Below are 18,853 nucleotides of genomic sequence, written 5' to 3'. Positions count from 1 at the left end.
AACAATGTGAGGCACTCACACATTGCTGGTAGGAAAGAAAAGGGAATTTCTTTCGAAGGTTAACTGTAGAGGGTCACTGACATGGTTCAGTAGGTGAGAACTCGTGCCACCAAACCTGATGACAGGAGTTTCATCCCTGGGAAATACATAATGGAAAGATAACTGACTTCCAGAAGTTTTCCTCTGTACTTCTCCATGTCCCCCTAATCAATAAATGCATGCGAAAAAAATTTCAAAGCTAGTCATAAAGTTTCTTTATAATGCATTTTTCTATTCCTAAGTGTGTACACAAGAAAAATAAAGTGACAAGCTCATATAAAGATTTGTATATGAATGTTTAAGTGAATGTTTTAGTGAATTGAGTGAATAGATAAGCAATATGTGATTGAAACATACAAGGGTATATTATTCAGTTGTGAAAGGAATTAATTCCTAAAACCCATTACAGTATTGATAATATTTAGAAACTATGTGAAGGAGTCTAGTCATAAAAGACCATAATTTATATAATACCATTTTTATGATCTGCTCAGAATAGGAAAACTAAAGAGTCAGAAAAAAATCATAAATATTTGAAGTTTGGGGTGGGTACATTGAATAAGGAACAAAAAACTAATTAAGATTTATTGATGGCACAATAAATATATTCTAAAATTAGGTTTGGTAGCAGTTATACACCTATAAGTTGATGACTAAACATCATAGACTTGTACTAAAAAGAGCAAATGAATTACCTAGCATACAACTTCTATTTCAGCATACTTTAAAAGGAAGAGGGAGAAATGTGGAAAGGATTAGGTAGGGATGGTGGCAGAAGGAAAAGGGGAGGAGGTGTTAGTGTGTGGGTAAACAAAGCCAAAGATGTATGTAGAGACCTTATGAAATCTTTATGAGCTAAAATCAAAGTAAAACTTTAAAAAAAGAGAATCTGAATGAAATTACCCTGTATGAATATCACTCTCAAGAGACATGATTATTAGATGAAAATGCCAGTGCAAATCATAGGATTCCTTCCTAAGAGTTATTGATCAGGAAGTCCCCAGAGGTTTCCAAAAGCTACACAGGAATTTGTAATTTCCTGTGATAGCAATCATAACTATATAGTAAGACACTATGACTGAAGACATCATATATTTGTGCTGCAGGACATAAGAGATGTCAAGTCCAGACAGATTAGAAAATTTCTTCTCTGTGTACCAACTTAAATAATGACAGTGAGTGCTATAGAGACTGCTGGGGGAGAAAAGACATCAATGGTCTTACCCTGTGTTAGGCTTAGTATACTGCAATACTGACCTGGAGAGCAAGATGTACCTAATGATGCAATGGTGGCATCATTGTCATGGTGTAACCAACCACTTTCTGATTAGATTTGAGACCTGATCCATAGGCAGATGGATCCATTTCATGTCTGGTACTGTAATCTGCTCAAAAGATCATGTCTAAAATATAGTTATTCAAAAGAGGTGCCTTATATGTTCCATTTAGGATATCATGGGGTTGGATGGGATTTGGATACACATGTATACATGCAGAAGCCAGAGGAGGTCGATCTCCATTATTTTCACTTTATGTTTTGACATGGCATTTCTCATTGAATATAGAGCCAACTGATTGGACTTGGCTGGCTATTTGCCAAGTCCTAATGATTCTCCTGTCTCTGCTTCCCCCATCAGGGGTTCTAGGCACATGCCATTGTGTTGTTGCTTTTTTTCATGTATGCTGAAGATACAAACCCAGGTCTTCACACTTGTGCAGCAAGGACTTTACTAAGTAAGCCACCTTTCTAGCCCAGATTGGTTTTTATAATATGCAGATGACAAAGGGTGAACAAATAGGTCATTATGTAACAGTGTTCCCTTATCCATAGCAAGATATATACCTCCAGCAGAAGGTAGACACCATAGATATTGAATTTCATGTATATTGATTATTTCTATAGATCCATACCTACCTGAAAAGCTTACTTCAGAAATAGGATAAATTGACAATCCTAGATAATAAAAGAATAATTACATTAATCATCTGTATTAAAAGTTATCTAAACTTGTGAGTTCTACCTTTCTGGAATTTTCCAGTTGACCACAAGGAACTGAATGGTGGAACTGAAAGTGCAGGATATGCTAAAGGTATCTAGTATGAACTCAAAAGCTGCCAAGACTTATTTGAGTAGATCACTCTGCGATTTTTCCTTTTCATTTTAGGACAGATCACTGCTCTCCAACAGCCCTGTACATTTTACTTCTCCCAAACTGTTTTCTTTTTATCTGCCTCCAGCCAAACTGGTTTTTTTTTTACAGGGATTTATAAGCTTCCTTGCCTATTGCCTAGTTGCTCCTTACACGTCAGTTCTACCTCCTCTTTCTCTCCTCAGGGTCAGTCTCTGACCCTGCTCATCTTTAAGCCTTCACTTCAAATACTGCAATCATTTACCTAATGGCACGGCTGTCCAATGGCTGGAAAATAAGGCCTTTAAGAAATATATCATTCTGAAGACGGTTCTCGTCTACTCAATATTTGAGCTAGAGAAAAGATACTGCTAAAGGTGAACAAAAATAGAAGAATTGCTTAGCAACCTGACTGAGTCTGAACTTAACTCTATAAGCCATGCCTGTAGAGTTGAAGGCACATCTTTAATTTCCAATAATGGTGTGTGGGGGGGGGTGGCATGGAACCATTATCTTTAATATTTAACAGTATCGTATCACGTATTTCCCAAGAGCCCTATGACAAACAAGATATTATATCAAGTTGGTGCACAAATGGAAAGAAAAACAGATTTTATGACCTTCCCAAAGCCTCATTTCGGGGAAGGCTGAGGATTTTGATCAAACAGGTCAGCCCAGGGTCATTGCAAGCCAGGAAGGAAGGTGACCCTGGTGAAATTATGAAACAAAATAATTACTGAGCTCAAAAGGTACTTGGAGAGCTTATGTAGAACAGGATATGCAAATCACCACCCATGGGCCAAAATCTTACCAGCCACCTGTGAATTAAGATTGGCTTTGTTTGGGGCCAACACAGTGGAACACACTGTCTTCCAGGCATGTCACAGCTGTTGCCATTTTGACACCAGAGCAGTTGTAATTATGAGTAGGCACAGGAGACCATCACGAGAGTAGGTCTATTAACGATACCTCATGGAGAGAACACAGGCTTATGTGGTACACAAAACGTCTTAAGAGGAGCTTCCTGGTAGCATAGATATAAGAGGTACTTACACAGGATACACAAAGAGAGAGACATTCATCTTCCATGGTAAGGCTAATCATAAGTTTCCCATGATCATCTAGGTAACCCACCAGTGAAACTCTTGTGACATTGATTAAACTTACTGGTCCACTAAGCTTGACCTGGATAGAATCATTTCTTTGGTCTGTATTGATACCCTATCTGGGGTAAACAGATGTTTGTTCTCACCAGGCAACACCGATGCAGGAGACTCCATGGCTTTCTAGTTTGTATCTGCAGCCTGAGTTTTCTTGTTTTAGGCTTTTAGAATTTTCACCAAGTAAAAGAAAATAGCCCTTCACAATCCATGAAAATTATACAAAGTTCAAGTTTCAGTGTCTACAAAGCTTTATTGGAACACAACTGTGCTCATCCACTTAATGTTTGTGGCTGTTTTTATTAGATAATGGCAAAGCTTAATAGTTGCAAAAGAGATTAAATGGTTCACAAAGCCTCACATATTTACTAACTGGCTCTTTACCGTGAAATGTGCTGATTCCTTAGTACCTTTACTTTCTGGGCAGGATGATTCTAGCACTACTTTAAGGGTAGCCACTTTCGACTTAGGGTAAGCAGCAGCTGCCATATGCCTCTGGCCATACTGATTGGTTCAGTCTTTGAGGTTACCAAAACAGTTACATACATACCTTAAGTTATACTCTGTTTTCAAATGGCAACTGTAGTTCTATAAATCTCTGCTTCCAGGACTTTACATTATAGAAGTTGCAAATCACTCCTTTCTATAATATGGGCATTCATTAATATTGTTATTTTATTTTTGGTCCTTTAAACTCTATACAAGACACAAAAGCACATTAGTGTACCTAAAGTACATTTATAGTGATTACTATTTCTGTCCATTTTCTTTTGACTAGAGATGAGCTGATGTCCTAGCATGCGTGGTTTCCCTTTAATTTTACAACCGTATTAATCGATGCCACTTGTTGGAATCCACTGCAATCGTGCTTGCCTGAGAAAGATACTTTTATTATAGCACAAGCTTTGAAAAGGTGGTAAATAGCTGCCCTAATTTGTGAACCAGTAATGAGCCTTTAATGAACTCTTGGTGTCTTATTATAGAATATGAGCTTTGCATAAATGTCTAAGTTGTGGTGGTAAAGCATCTGTACGCGTAGGGTAAGGAGATTGCTAATTTGTCCTAAACTTAAGTCACTTGCTGATTTTCACTAATGTTCCAGAAATATTCCTATTGCTCCAGCCACCTAGTCACAACCTTAAACATGTATCCATGTAAATACAGTAAATACAACACACACACACACACACACACACACACACACACACACACACACACACACACACACACGTGAGTGTGTGTCACTTCTACTGCCCAAAGAATACTCTACACAGGACAAGCTGATCATATGGGTCTCTCCCATGGGTGAACACTTATGATTCTGTTTCGGACCAAATCAAACATTATCCGAATACTTAACAGTTGAGAATGCTTACTTTTCTATGGGCTTTAAGGAGACATTTCAACTTGCTAATGTGGGAAATGAAATATTGAACTAAAAAGAACCAGCTGAAGAAACTTGAAAAGGAACTTCCCATGAGCTTAGAACAAAAGAAGGGGAAGGTGTCCTGGAAACTGAGAGAATGGTCTGGAACAGAACATTACCCAATGTGATCGGGGAACCTTTGTGCCACAGCTTTATTGAATTCCATGAGGGTAATAAGCAGAATTTCTTCCAAACACCATGGACAATTAACTTTTTGAAAACACAATGAGGCTGTTTCTCTGTAGACCATTAGTAAGAAGAAGTTGCTATGTAATTTTCATCTCCCTAATAATTATTTGCACTTGACTTCGGCATGCCATTGTGACTGGGCTGGCCTACTGCTATCATTTCCTGTCCTTCCAGCACCCTCCTACAAAGGTGCTGGTTGGAGGTGGGGAGCAGCTGTGAGCCCTGTGATCAATAGATCTCTCCTATCTGAGCACCCACTGAAAGCAAGAAGCACAGTTGCATATCAGAAGTTTCAGTTCTCTGGTAAATTTCGATAATGTTCCTATTCCTAGAATACTCTTAGGAGACTGGTCATAGATGCCAGCAGTATGCAAGGACCAAGAGAAAACAAATGGCCCATTTTTAGCTTTCTGCACACACAGAAAATAACTTTACTAATCACTGATCTAGTTCATTTCAAATACAAAGCACATGGCACCCCCCTCCACACACACACACACACACACACACACACACACACACACACACACACACACACACACACTTCAAATAAGAATTTTGGGGTTGGGGGATTTAGCTCAGTGGTAGAGCGCTTTGCCTAGGAAGCGCAAAGGCCCTGGGTTCGGGTCCCCAGCTCCGAAAAAAAAAAAGAACAAAAAAAAAAAAAAAGAATTTTGAAGATTTATCAGTTGGTGAAATAAAAATATGAGAATAGGTTCAAATGCAGCATTTTCTGTAGCAGGAGGCAGCAAATTACTACAGCTCATGAGTCAAAGAAACAAGTGTCACAGTTTGTTTTAATCAATAAAGTTTTATGAGTACATCCCTGTGTCTGTCAGTCTATTTTCTGGGATCACTTTTAACACTGTGGCAGGAGAAGTACACTAGCTTGCACCACATCATCCAGATGACTTCCAACTCCTAAAATACCTAATATACAACTATTGATAAAAGCAGCTCACTGACTTAGATTACAGAATTCAAGGTGGGGCAGAGGAAGAAAAGTTTGGACCTTTTAGTGAGGCAATACGTCTTTGACAGGGCATGGAGACTGAGTTAATCACCCAAGAGATGCTTTTCTTTGCCAGATCTTTATTGAGACAGCTATATAAAATATGGCTTTTTGTAAAAATAGTAAATTGAAGTTGAAACACAATGACTGAATGACATTGCATTTTTTTTTCTTTTTTTCGGGGCTGGGGACCGAACCCAGGGCCTTGCACTTGCTAGGCAAACCCTCTACCACTGAGCTAAGTCCCCAACCCCCGACATTGCATTTTTAATACGTGAGGCCTTCTAAAAAACATAGGCAAGTACGAACTCCTGTTTGATGCTTTCTTATTCCTTTATGTCCTTGTGTTTAACAACTTCTCCACTGAACATGACAACAGAGAAGGAAAATGAAAGACAGGGCAACTCAGAGTTGTTGTTGGTTTTTTGTTTTGTTTTGTTTTGCTTTGCTTTGCTTTGCTTTCATTCTACCTCTTCCTCAGCAAAGACATTGGGGAGGAACATTAGGAGAATGTGCTCACATCAAGAACTAAAATCAAAGTTGGGTACAGCATGGCATGCCACCAATCCCAGCAATCAGAAAACTGAGGCATGAAAGCTACATGCTCCAGGTTAGCCTGGGCTACCTAATGAAATCCTATCTTGAAACCGCAACTAAAACAAAAACAGGCCTAGGGTGACAGCTCAGACAGTAACCTAAGTGTTTGATTTCCAAGCATGAGCACCAGCATTCTATCCTCACAATCCATGTTAAATAAAAGAGCCTGTGTAGTGTTACACACTGACTTCCAAGTGCTTGGATTACAGCCTACCCCTAGTACGGGTGAGGACCAGGAGAAATGCTGTCTCAAAAAACAAAGTAGATATTGTTCCTGAGGCATAATACCCATGGTGACCCTCTGTTCTACATACATGCACACATATGTATGTGTACCCTCATATACATATACACAGAAAGAAAAATGAATAGAAAAGAATTCAAATAAGAAGACTAAAACAAACGAAAAACAAAACAAGGACAGTAAAAACAACCTGCTTCACATCATCTCCAGCATCCTAGTTACAATGAAAGACATCCACATATGTGTACTGGGGAAATGTCAACATGATTGCCCTGACTGCAAAATTGAACTAACTGATCTCACATCTTACCTACATAGCTTGCATCCTACAATGTAAGGGTGCGAAGGAAAAGTCATGATAAATATCAACATACCCATTCTTTTACTTAGAATGGTGCTAAATAGCAAATTAAAAGAAGCAACTAATTATATGTTCACAGAGAGAACACAGGCCCAAAAGGTAGATGTTGACACCTAGGGGCCCCTTTAACAGCACTTGTATCCTGGCGTTTCACTTTGTAATGTGTCTTCAAAATTATGCAGCCAGTGTTTTATGCTCAGAGCCACCTTTCAATACTGAACTGCCCTCTTTTGAGAGCCCTCCAGGCCTTCTCAGTGTGAGCTGTCCTTGCCAAGGCTGTACTCTGGGAACACAGAGTGAATAGACTGTCCGTGAAATTGGAGGGCATGGACCTCTTGACTTAGATTGATCAGAGTGTCCAGTGGCACAAAACACATCACCCTTCTACTTGAACAGGCTCTTTGACAGAAATTGACCATTGAAAACAAGTTTCTATTCAGGATTTGAGAGAAGGTATAGGATAAAGACTACACAGGGACTGGAGCCTCCTATCCTGTGGGAGAAAGCTGTAAGGTTCTCTGACACCACCCTCCTCAGTCACTTGCTCTCTGTCTCCTTTCATGAAAGAGGGCAAACAATAATGGACCACCACCTGCCACAAAGGTGATTCTCAAGTTCAGCTAATCCATTTGCCAACAACACCCACTTGGAATTTGGCACAGAGCAGAGTTTCTGCATGTGAGCTAGACATAGGCAGTGACATGAAAATTGCTCTCTGCAAGGGCTGGCTCAATCCAGACAGAAAAGGTTCAAAGGTGAGTCAAAGGAATCAAGGGTGGCAGGCAGCCCCGAGCTAGGATTTCAATTACAGGCTGTGACAGAAACCTGCTTGTCCAGGTGCTTCTACTTTTCACAGGTTTGCCAGCCAAATGGACTTGGTGAGCCACCTTATGCAGACCCCTAGGGCTACAGTCAGCATAGGCAAAGAAAGAGGTGACCCCAGGTACTGAGCTAACCTGCTTCTCACAGCTTGGCCTCAACATGTGTGCCCCAACTCTGCTATGGTCAAGTGGCCCCAGGAACTTTGGGTAATTAAAAGGCCATATGATTCTTTGGCCGGTTAGATAAAAAAGCCAAGGGTGTCAGGCATTTGTCCTCGGTGAAGGCCACATCAAGTAAATCAGCAAACTTTCAAGACAAAGTGAAGCAAGCTGGGTACAAGAAAAGTCTGCTTAGGCAGAGCCCCTGATGTCTATGCCAAGTTAGATCCGGAATGATAGTGTCAATTCTGAGCTTGCCTGTTAAAGCCCTTCCATCAGCCCAGAAAACCTACCTTCCAGCTGCGAGCAGCAATTATTAACTGAGCAGATAGGTGCTTTGTCAGATTCAGAAGAAAACAAGTCTGCTCCAAGGAAGGGAACGAGCAGTCTTAATGGCAGCCCCGGAAGCATGTGCACTGAGGGAACATAATCACCTTTCATTTCATGTAATGACACCATCACGTTGACTTTGTTCCCACCGTTCCAAAGTTACAGTATGCCTCCTTCCCTCCCCGTGACTAGATGCTTAAACTCCTAAGGAATGTGTTGAACGGAATGCCGTTTGTTCTTGCCATGAGGCAATTATTGACTTTCTCTACAGTACTCACTGGGTTTACTTTGAAACTGCATTTTATTTTACAATCCTTCATCAAGAAAGAAAAAGAGAAAGGAAGGAAGGAAGGAAGGAAGGAAGGAAGGAAGGAAGGAAGGAAGGAAGGAAGACAAAACAAGAAACAGAGAAAAAAGGAGTGCAACGAATGAGGCATACTGCCTGACTCCACAACATACTGTTAGTTCCGTGATTATTGATATTTAAGACTTTTACAAAACAACAGGCAGATACCCTAAACCGATCTTTCCTGTGGGTGGAGGTGGGTGAGAAGATGTGTGTGAGAAGGTGTTGGGTGTGCCTGTGTGATTGCAGATGTGCATGAACATGTTAGGTAAGCATGTGTAGGCCAGAGGTTAGTGTCTGATCTCTTCCTCAGTCCCTTAACCATCGTGTGTTTGATCCACTGAATCTGGAACTTATAGTTTGGCTGGAGTTGTTAGCCAGTGATCTCCAGCCTGTCTGCCTCCATAGCAATAAGACTACAAGTGGATACTACCATACCCAGATGGATTTTCCCTTGGATGTTGTGAATCAAATTCAGGTCATCATGCTTATACAAAGAAAAGTACATGGCCTATTGACTGAGCTATCTCCCCAGCCCCATATTATTATTATTTTTTATCTCCTCCATGGTTACAACTTTTCTGCTGAGACCTCTATAACTATATTGCCAGAAACCGAGTGTAGCAACTTGTTTGATCTAATCAGATCCATTTGGCCTTTATTGAGTGCTAAATATGTAGGTTTAAAGTAATGGAAAATTAATATCTGCATTAAAAATTTAAAAAGTACAGAGAATGGCAACAAGATCACAATATTGACAACAACTGTATGGCATTTGACAGTGACTTTTATAGAGAGAAAAGTTTAAGGGAGTTTATCACAGAGTAACAGGGAAAGAGCTCCAACCACAAATTAAATCAGACTCTTATAAAACCTTGGAAGGAAATGTTGCAAGAAGGGCCCTACAGCTATCAAATAATGTTTGCAGACAATCAATTACTTCTTCTCTCCTTGGGATATTTGAATTAGATCAGGTAAGTTCTATAGAGAGAGCTGGGGGCTTTTATATGTGCATGAGGTGAGACTTTCTGTTTCTGATTTCTGTGATGACTGAATCCTATCTCCTCAAGTTGGCTGTGTTCTGCTGGAGTCGATAAGAGAGTGTGGCAAAGATACAAGCTACTTGCATTTATTTAGATAATTCTCTCTTGGAGATAGATGAGCAGAAAATATATTTCCCATTGACCAGTGGAGAGATGGGAAGATAGGGATGGCTCAACAATTTCCAAGTTGGGCTAAGTCCAAACTGGAGAACAAAGTAGAAGTTTCTTCAGCTCATTATTAATCTCAACTATTTAGAATTCAGAATTGAAGTCTATTGTATTAAGGAGAGAGTAGTTATATTTAATTGCCCATCATGGGAATTGCTGGTAGAAAAATAGAATGGGGTGTCTTATTCAATACACACAGAGAGACAGTGCTTGACCCCATCAAATGCAGGTTGATGATGGCTAGAACGACAAAGTCTATGGGGAAAAGCCCCCCAAATTGGAGCTTATAAAACTGGGCTGTACTTTTAGAAATGATCCTTCAGTCTCCTCTCCAACCTCCTATGTAGCTTCCAACTTGACCCTTGACCCTTTATCTTGCCAGATGACTAGTATTTATTTTATTCACGTTTTAATATTTTTCTCCTATAAATTAAAATGAAAGTACCAGATTTATGAGTCACCCATGCATTAAGTTTACCCACTTTATAGTCACACAAGCATATTCTTTCTCCATTAAAAACATTGAAAGGAAAGTAACATATGGTGATCACCATTTACCATGAAACTTAAGTGTTTGTATAGAAGCTAAAGTAATCATGGTTCCATTGAAACTGATGGTTGCCCTCTCAGGAAGGTGAAGCCCTAGGCAACAGCTTTTACTACTGTCATTTCAGTCAAAAATACTACGTTTATTCCTCCTTGGGGGCCTCCATTGCGTCTGAAACCAGATCTATTATTGTCCTTATATTTACACTGAACTCTGAGGTTTTGGAAAACAGCAATTTGTCTTACATATCTAGGCAACCTGAATAGTTATTGGTACTTCGTAAATACTGAGTATAGCCATGGGAAGCTTTGGAAGGAAGTATGTGATTCAAGTTTATTGGGCCCCAGCTGCTGAACAGGGCAGAGTATGTTGGTACACTACAGATGGAGGTAAGACGAGCTGCACACACATGACCAGGTTTAGGTAACTGTTAAAGTAGGAATCATAGTCCTAAAATGCAGGGAGTTTAGTATGGATTTGTCTCAAAGACCTGAGGCCTTAGATTCTAATGGTATGGGTCCAAACATGAGTCTACAGCAATAAGATATGGAGATTCCAATCCTTGAGACCCTTGCCTGTTTCTGCAAATGAGAAAAAGTCTCTGTTGACATACTCCAAAGACTGTGATCAATGATATGAAATCTTAGGTCTCTGAAGGATGTTCCTAATATTAGTATATTATTTAGATTAAGTTGTCTTGTTTTATCCATCCAAACCAGGATAATTTGAGAAGAAAAGGGTTCTATAAATAAGCAATTCTTTCAAAAGCGTACCATGAACAAATATTCACCTGGGCGAATGTATATTGGAAACAGAAGGGCATAAGACCAATATATATTTAGGCAGCATGACATTGCTAGAGATAACCAGTGTAAGTCAGCTAATATGGCTGATACAGGACACCCATGGGACTGAGTCAGCACAAAATGGCTGACCCTGGATGTCCAAGGAACTGAACAAATAAATACTGTTGCAATGTTATGTAGCTATTCTTTTTAGACTGCCTTTTCCTTTATCTTTGCCTTTGACAGCTTGCTTGCATCTGTCTGTCTGTAGGGTTGTGTGTCTACCTCTACTCATCCTATAGGCCAGTCTTCAATTGTGCTTGTGGCCATCTGCACGTGCCTGCCAAGTGTTCTGTATGGAAGTCTTTGACTGGAGGGAATAAGATATCATTTATCCAAGGCTCCTCCCAATCTTGTCAATCTCCCAGCTTCTTGCAACCCTTCCTGTTTTCTTTGCATCAGAGCATGGAACTCCAACCATAGCTGCCAGTACATATTTATACTGTATATATGAGCCGATATCTATGATAGTATCTGTATTTTATCTGTCTGTATCTATACCTGCATCTATATTTATATCCATAGTTATATATGTATCAGTGCCCATCTCCATATACACCTGGATTTATGAATCACTGGTACAGTTGCAATGACAACCATTTCAGCTATCTTGCTTTACTCTTCTGCCATTCTCATTCTATCTACCCTTCTCTCTCTTAGCCAATCCTCGCCATTATACATTGTCCTACACTTCTTTCCTTTCCTTTCCTTTCCTTTTCTTTCCTTTCCTTGTAGTCTCTCCCTTTTCATTTGACTTCATCGCACCTTCAGTTCTGTTCTCTCTTCCAAATGGTAATAATAAGAACTGAAAAACTTTTCTTTGGTTTTGTATCAAGTTTCTTTAAAGATTGTATTTTTGGGACAATACTGGCCTCCAACACTGATCCCCTTGCTTTAACTTCCCAAGTGTTGGAATTATAGGCATCCCCACACTGTCCAGTTTGCCGTATTTCTTAAAAATGTTCTCTGTTCCCCAAACACTATACTTTAGGTTGGTGGTGTAGCTCAATGGTAACGTAATTGTACATATAAAGGTATAGGTTCTCTGGCACCACCAAAAACTAAATCAGTAATTCAGGTGTTTCTAAGTAAGAGCAATCAAAGTGGTCCTTTCTAAACAGGGTTCTGGTATATTTGCATAATGAATTTTAATTCAGCAAATGTGTGACTTGATTAGTTTATGTTTTATCACCAAGAATATGAGAATTATGTTAGTGTGCCAAGGGCAATAAAGGAAGTAGAAAAGTTATCCAATGTAGCCACCATATATATATTCAACAGAATTACCTGGTTGCATCAGAGACTTTCAATTCTCAGGCTTTACCCCAGATTCAGAAGTCAGGATCTTACTGTTATTCTAATATGGAGGGACTAGTTTCCAAATTGTAAATGTCAAACAAGTGTTCATCAGCAGAAGTGTACTATGGTGTGTCTTTCACCTTGTTTCAGTTTTACTTTATGCATATTGATACTTGTTTGCATGGGTGTTTGAGTACCATGTACATGTGGTGTGCCCACAGAAGCCAGAAACGAGTGTTGGATCCTTTGGAACTGGAGTTATAGAAGGTTGTGGGCCAACATGTGGGTACTAGGAATAAACATCAATGTCCTCAGGAAGAACAGCCAGTGCTGCCCACTGCTGAGCCATATCTCCAGGCCCTTCTTCATTTTTTAACTTTATAGATCAGTAACTCCATAGAGAAATTGGTTTATCAGACCTATCCTAAATAATGATGGAATTATACACATAGATATAACTTAAAAGTCTTGAAGTATCTTAGCCCGTGTATTAGACAACTCATAAGGATAGATTTCTCTCATTATTTAGCAATCAGACTGTAATTTTGAACACACAGAGAGTGATTCCTCCCACCATTTGATCCATCAATTCAGTGACAGTTATACCTCAACCGAAGACAACAATGCAATGCTGAGATTGTTTGCATCCTAAGTCAAGATTTCAAACAATCTAATCTCTTTCAAAAGATATGTAGACAAGTGAAAAGGTAAATGAAAAGGGACTAATTACCTACCACACATTAGTTTCCCAGTTGTTCTTTTAACTAAGAATACCAATGAATACAGAAATACTCTGCAGTGTCAACCTGGGCTCCCCAGAAACTGAAAATTATAACATTTCTCTGTAATGGCCACAATGCAGTAAATAGAAGACTTCTCATTACCTATCACACTCATAAGACATAGAGAAAGAAGAAAACTTTACGAAGGAGACATCTGGACGTCTTATGAGTTCTCTGAGAAGACCATAGAAACTTACTTTTCAAGAAAAAAAAACATAACAGCATTTGAACCCCAATGCTGATGATTTTGGTTTTCAAACCCATGAGCAACAGTCAGAACAAATTATCTGGATAACTACTTGTCTCTTAGAGTTTACCACTTAACACTAGAAAAATTTAAAGCTTAGACACACACATAGCCATCCCATATAAATGTTAAAAAGGGAGATAATCTTAACCCTGAAGGTACAGTTAACTAGTGTCCCTAGAACCCTCACTAGCAAACCAGTTTGAGTTCCTACATTTTCAAATAGGAGGAAAAATAAAACCCTCGACCTTAATCAGAAAAGTCTGAACTATACCTTCATAAAACACTAACTCATGCCTTCAAAATATTTGCCTCAATTATTTTTCTAGTTCTGACTACAAATATTTGGATTACTTCAACTGAGCTAACTGAGGGCATCTGTAGCCATGTTAGAAAACAGTTGGCACATTATAATCTCAAACATTGTCTTGAGGGTGACCCAGACTACTGTGTATGGGTCCCACCTGAAGGTCAAAGTGGAGATGGCAGACGCATCTTAATAACAAGGATGGCTCTTGATTGGTTCAGAGTCCCAAAGGAAGACCTTCTGTGCCACAGGATGTTTGGGAGGCAGCATCAAGTCTGGCCCGGGAAGTTGAGACAGCCATTTGTAAAATCTGGTGACTGGCATTTTCTTCTGTACCCCTGACTTCCTAAAATCACCTGCCCATTGGATTCTCCTGAATTTCAGTGTTTATATTTAAGTGTCTGTGTATACATGTAAAAAAGAATCATGCACACTGAGAATCAATAAAGAGACATAACTCATGGGGAAAAAAAAGGGCTTAGACAAACTATACAGATTCAGGATATGAATCCAAACTACTGATCTTTCTTCCTGTCTTTCAAGGGTTCTGAGACTGAGTTCCAAAGGCCACACTCATGTTTCTTTTTCTATGAGCACAACCTCAGGAACGGTTTCAAAAGTCACAAGGCACTTTGATATTCCCTGGCATGGGTCATGTTTAAGGAAAATGTATGTCTTCCCATAGTGTTTTCAAGAAGCAGTCCCTTATATAACTCTGGACTCAAGAAGGGTTCGTCTTTCTGTAGCAAATATGGAGAGGAGGAAGAATTTGGGGTATAAAGATTGGGAAAGCAACCACAGCAATCCTGTTAGCTGCCGCCCTGGTGGCTTGCCAGCAATCCTTACTTGTGTTTAGGCTTGAGTAGAGAGCAAAGAAGACCCAAACAATCTGGACGGATACTTTGATAAAAATGATCCCCATCCCCATAGGATCTTATATTTGCTAATCACAATACACAGTCAGCTTGGCTGAAACAATGAAAACAGCCTGTGGTGGGAAAACCATGTTCCCTTCCTCTCAAATTTCCATTCAATTACAACTGGACTCTGGCCAACCGTGCTTCCTGATTCCAAATCTATTTCACCAATTTCTTGTAATTAAGAATATTTTGGTGATGTTGGAGCACAAAGATAGTTTGAACTCTAGTTGTCTGAGGGAAAAAAAAACACAATATAAAGGCTCATCTCGACAAACAAACAAAAATCTAGATGGTGACAGCTACTCTGGAAACCCTCTGGTGGTATCTTAAAAAGTGAAGCATAGAATCTAACTTATGCCCATCAGTTTCGTATGGCCCTGACATTCTTACTCTAGGTGTAGCCCCCCAAAAACAGTGACAAAATGTGTGTGTGTGTGTGTGTGTGTGTGTGTGTGTGTGTGTTTTCAACCTAGGGACTTGCACATGCAGAGCAAATACTCTAGCACTAAGTTACACCCACAGCCCCCCCTCAAAGGAATCTGTCCAACTATGTTCACAGCATCGCTGTTTCGTAATCAAGAGATGAAAACAACCTAAGTATCCTGGGGCAGAGGATAAAAAGTGTGGTATATACATTCAGTGGAATATCATTCAGTATTTAAAAAGAATGGATTCTAACACACTGTAATATAAATAAGATTTTGGAAAACTTTATGGAAAATTAAAGATTACAAGAGGATAGTATTTTATGACTCCACTTAAATGGGGTTCCTAGATTAGAAAATCTATGGAGACAGAAAAGAGACCAGATGCTATTAGAACATAAAAGCAGGATAAACAAATGCTTATTACTAATCATGTGAAACTTACTAGTGGCCACATCCACCTTCTAACTTTGCTTTACTTAGGATAATGAATATAACTAAAGTGGGGCCTCAACAGTACCTGGAAGCCATTACTCAAACAGTTTAATCTCTACCTGGACTTTTTTTTTTAATAAATTGTGACATTGGCTTAGTGGCAGACACTACCTTAGAACGTCAATAAACTGCTTAGAAAACTTCTTTACAGGGTTGTTCTGCCTTGCTTTTGCCAATTTTGCACAAATTAACATCATCTGAGGGAATAGAACTTCAGGTGAGAAGATATTGCCCATAGATAGGTTGATAGTCAAGTCCGTGGGGGATAGTTTTTTGTCTGATGGTTGATGTGGGAATACCTAGATAACTATGGGTAGTTCCATGTCTGTCAGGTGGCCCTGGGTTACATAAGAGAACAATCCAGCAAGCACCTTTCTCTCATGGTCTTTTTCTTCAGTTCCTATTTCCAGATTCTTGCCTGAGTTCCTTCCCTGACCTCCCTTAGTGATAGACTGTGACATGTCAGTGTAAGTGCAATAAAGACTTTCCTTCCCAAGTTGGTTTTGGTGGGAGTAGTTCAGTGCCATAATAAGTACTAAAATGAGGACAAGGGGTACAAAAGACATGGAAATGGGCAATGACAAATAAGTGCACAACACCATGGGTACTACTAAATTATGTATCCGAAATGACCAACACAGGACATTCTATGATGAAGAGTCACTTAACAGAAACAAAAAGAGAATCATAAAAATCTATAATGTAAACCAATGTCTACAGAAAATTAACAGTAAGACATGCTATGAAAACACATAATCTCTTTAGTACATCACTCAGTGACACTCTTGAAACCTTTTGAAATAACAAGATTCCACATCATTCTTTAGTTTCAGACAATGGATGAATCTGACCCAATATTTAACAGTGCGCATTTCTGTTGTGAGTCAGAATTACCATACTACGGAGGTCATTACTGGTGATCCAGTTATCCAGTAAATAACCCCATACACATGCACATGCAAGCAACCCTAATGGAACACAGTGGAAAAATAAAAAGATAGGAAAATAGGAAGGGGACACGTTGACAAGAAGTTTCCAGAGGAAGTGGGAGGGAGCATAAGACAGGGGAATAAAGGTTAAATACGAACAAAATACATACCAGAGATGTATGTAATTGTCATAGAATAAATGAAACCTTTTTTTTAAAAAAAGAAAACTAGAAGAGCATTAGACAAATTTTTGGTGTCTTTTAAACCTACTTGATGAAGTAGTCACGTCCATCTCGGTTTGTCATCATCTCCCATCCATAGGGTGGCACCTGGTTCAAGCCCCAGGTTCCTGAAGGAGGTGGCCAGCCCGAAGACTTGGTCCTGTGGCTGGAAAACAAAGAGAGTATTATCATCCCTGACTCTTAAACATATCTTTTTGGATTACTGAAAAAGTATACATGTCTAATTCCTCTAAATTGTGAGCTGTGTGCTCAACTGATCATATAACAACTATAGTGAACGCATGTACTATACAAGATGCTAGGTATTTTGTATGCAATAGAGCACTTTTTTTCTATAAAATCCATGTGAAGGAAGTATACTCACACACCATATGAATAGGAAGACAATGGTTAGTAAAATTAAATAATCTTGTTGTGGAAAGCTTTGATCAAAAGTTCTTTGTAGCTCTGACCATAAGATGCATGTTTAGATATGACAGAGATTTAGAGATTTTGGACACACACATAGATTTCACATTGCCATATAAAGAAACACGCATGAAGATAAATTAATGGTTTATGCTTTTAAGGAAAAAAAATCAAACTGAAATTTTCTGGATTCTTGTTACAAAAATATAAAATGTATACTCATAGTAAGCATATGCCCAGCAATGCCAGTCATAAAACCTTAGATTAACCCTCACTATTAACTTGGAACAAATATCCACACCTCATCTTTTCTACATTATAAAGTTCCTAAATCAATTTGCCTGTCATTATAGTGAAAGACTAGAACATTTTTGATATATTTGTCAATTAAAATCAAAAGGAATGGGCCATAATTTCTAGTGACAAGCCACTATGATAGGTAACATTGCATACTCCCAGTCCCTAATTGGAGACCTGTAGCTAACTTCCAAAGTGATCACCAAATACTGGCATGTACACTTCATCCCTGCCTTCCCATGAATTGCCAGTGCTTCTTCGGTCCTTACCCATGATTCTGGAAGGAAGGATGGAATGCCATTTTAAGCTTAGTCCACATCCTCTGTCCTATGGTTCTTTAGATCAAAGAGAATCAGCTCATTTGATAGCCAGCCTCTAAGATCCTGCAGGGACTCCAAATGCCAGATTGTCACCAACAATAGTGAGCAGGCTAAGAGCAGGGATGATGTTTGCAGGAACTCAGAGTCAGTGCTGCAGCAGCCACCAGAGAGCCCTTTATACCAAGAAGGAAGCTCTACAGATGTGAAAGTGCAGCCTAGACAGTGAGTGCAGGCAGAGCATGGATCACACCTGTCATCTGCCTCCCTGGCTTGGCTCTCTCACACAGGATTCAACCTGTTAGTTTTCATGCAGCCTGTTGGCCTTCTAAGGTGAGTATCCAAAGTAACACCTCTACCAAATGCCCTTCCTTACCTTGCCACCGCATCCATCCAACCTGTGACTCAACCAATGTCAAGAGAGGTAAGCCCATTTCCTGTAACTCCTCCACAGATTTGCTTAATTTAAACCCCCCTTCTATTGTTTTTCCTTAACTTCCTTTTGGTCTTGTGACCACCTCCAATGAAGAGTGTGGATCAAAGGTATTCACAAGTTTAATAGAGGTCTGGTAAATTTAGAATGCCACTGTAGGAACATTTCTTGCTCTCTTGTAAAACAAAAGACATGGCTACCTCTTTTGTTTCCCTAACTTATGTAAATGTCAGCAGTGGCAATTTGCTCTGGTGGTTTTGAAGAAAACAAAAAACTTGCTATTTCCCCCAGGTGAGAGAGCACATGGATTCTACCCTGAAGTACTATAATAAACAA

General features: G+C 39.4%; 1 protein-coding gene across 1 annotated transcript in view; it reads right to left on the bottom strand.

Annotated features, from left to right (window-relative positions):
- Frmpd4 (FERM and PDZ domain containing 4) overlaps nt 1-18,853 on the bottom strand; it is a 627,756-nt gene that overhangs the window by 228,462 nt on the left and 380,441 nt on the right. Inside the window, exon 2 of the mRNA XM_032889687.1 lies at nt 17,091-17,207. Within this exon, the coding sequence (XP_032745578.1) occupies nt 17,091-17,207 (117 nt within the window). The remainder of the gene's footprint in view (nt 1-17,090; nt 17,208-18,853) is intronic.

This window comes from Rattus rattus, chromosome X, assembly GCF_011064425.1.
Source record: "Rattus rattus isolate New Zealand chromosome X, Rrattus_CSIRO_v1, whole genome shotgun sequence".
NCBI lineage: Eukaryota > Metazoa > Chordata > Mammalia > Rodentia > Muridae > Rattus > Rattus rattus.
Note: the sequence above shows the minus strand (reverse complement) of the source record. Positions and strands in the feature narration are given on the sequence as shown.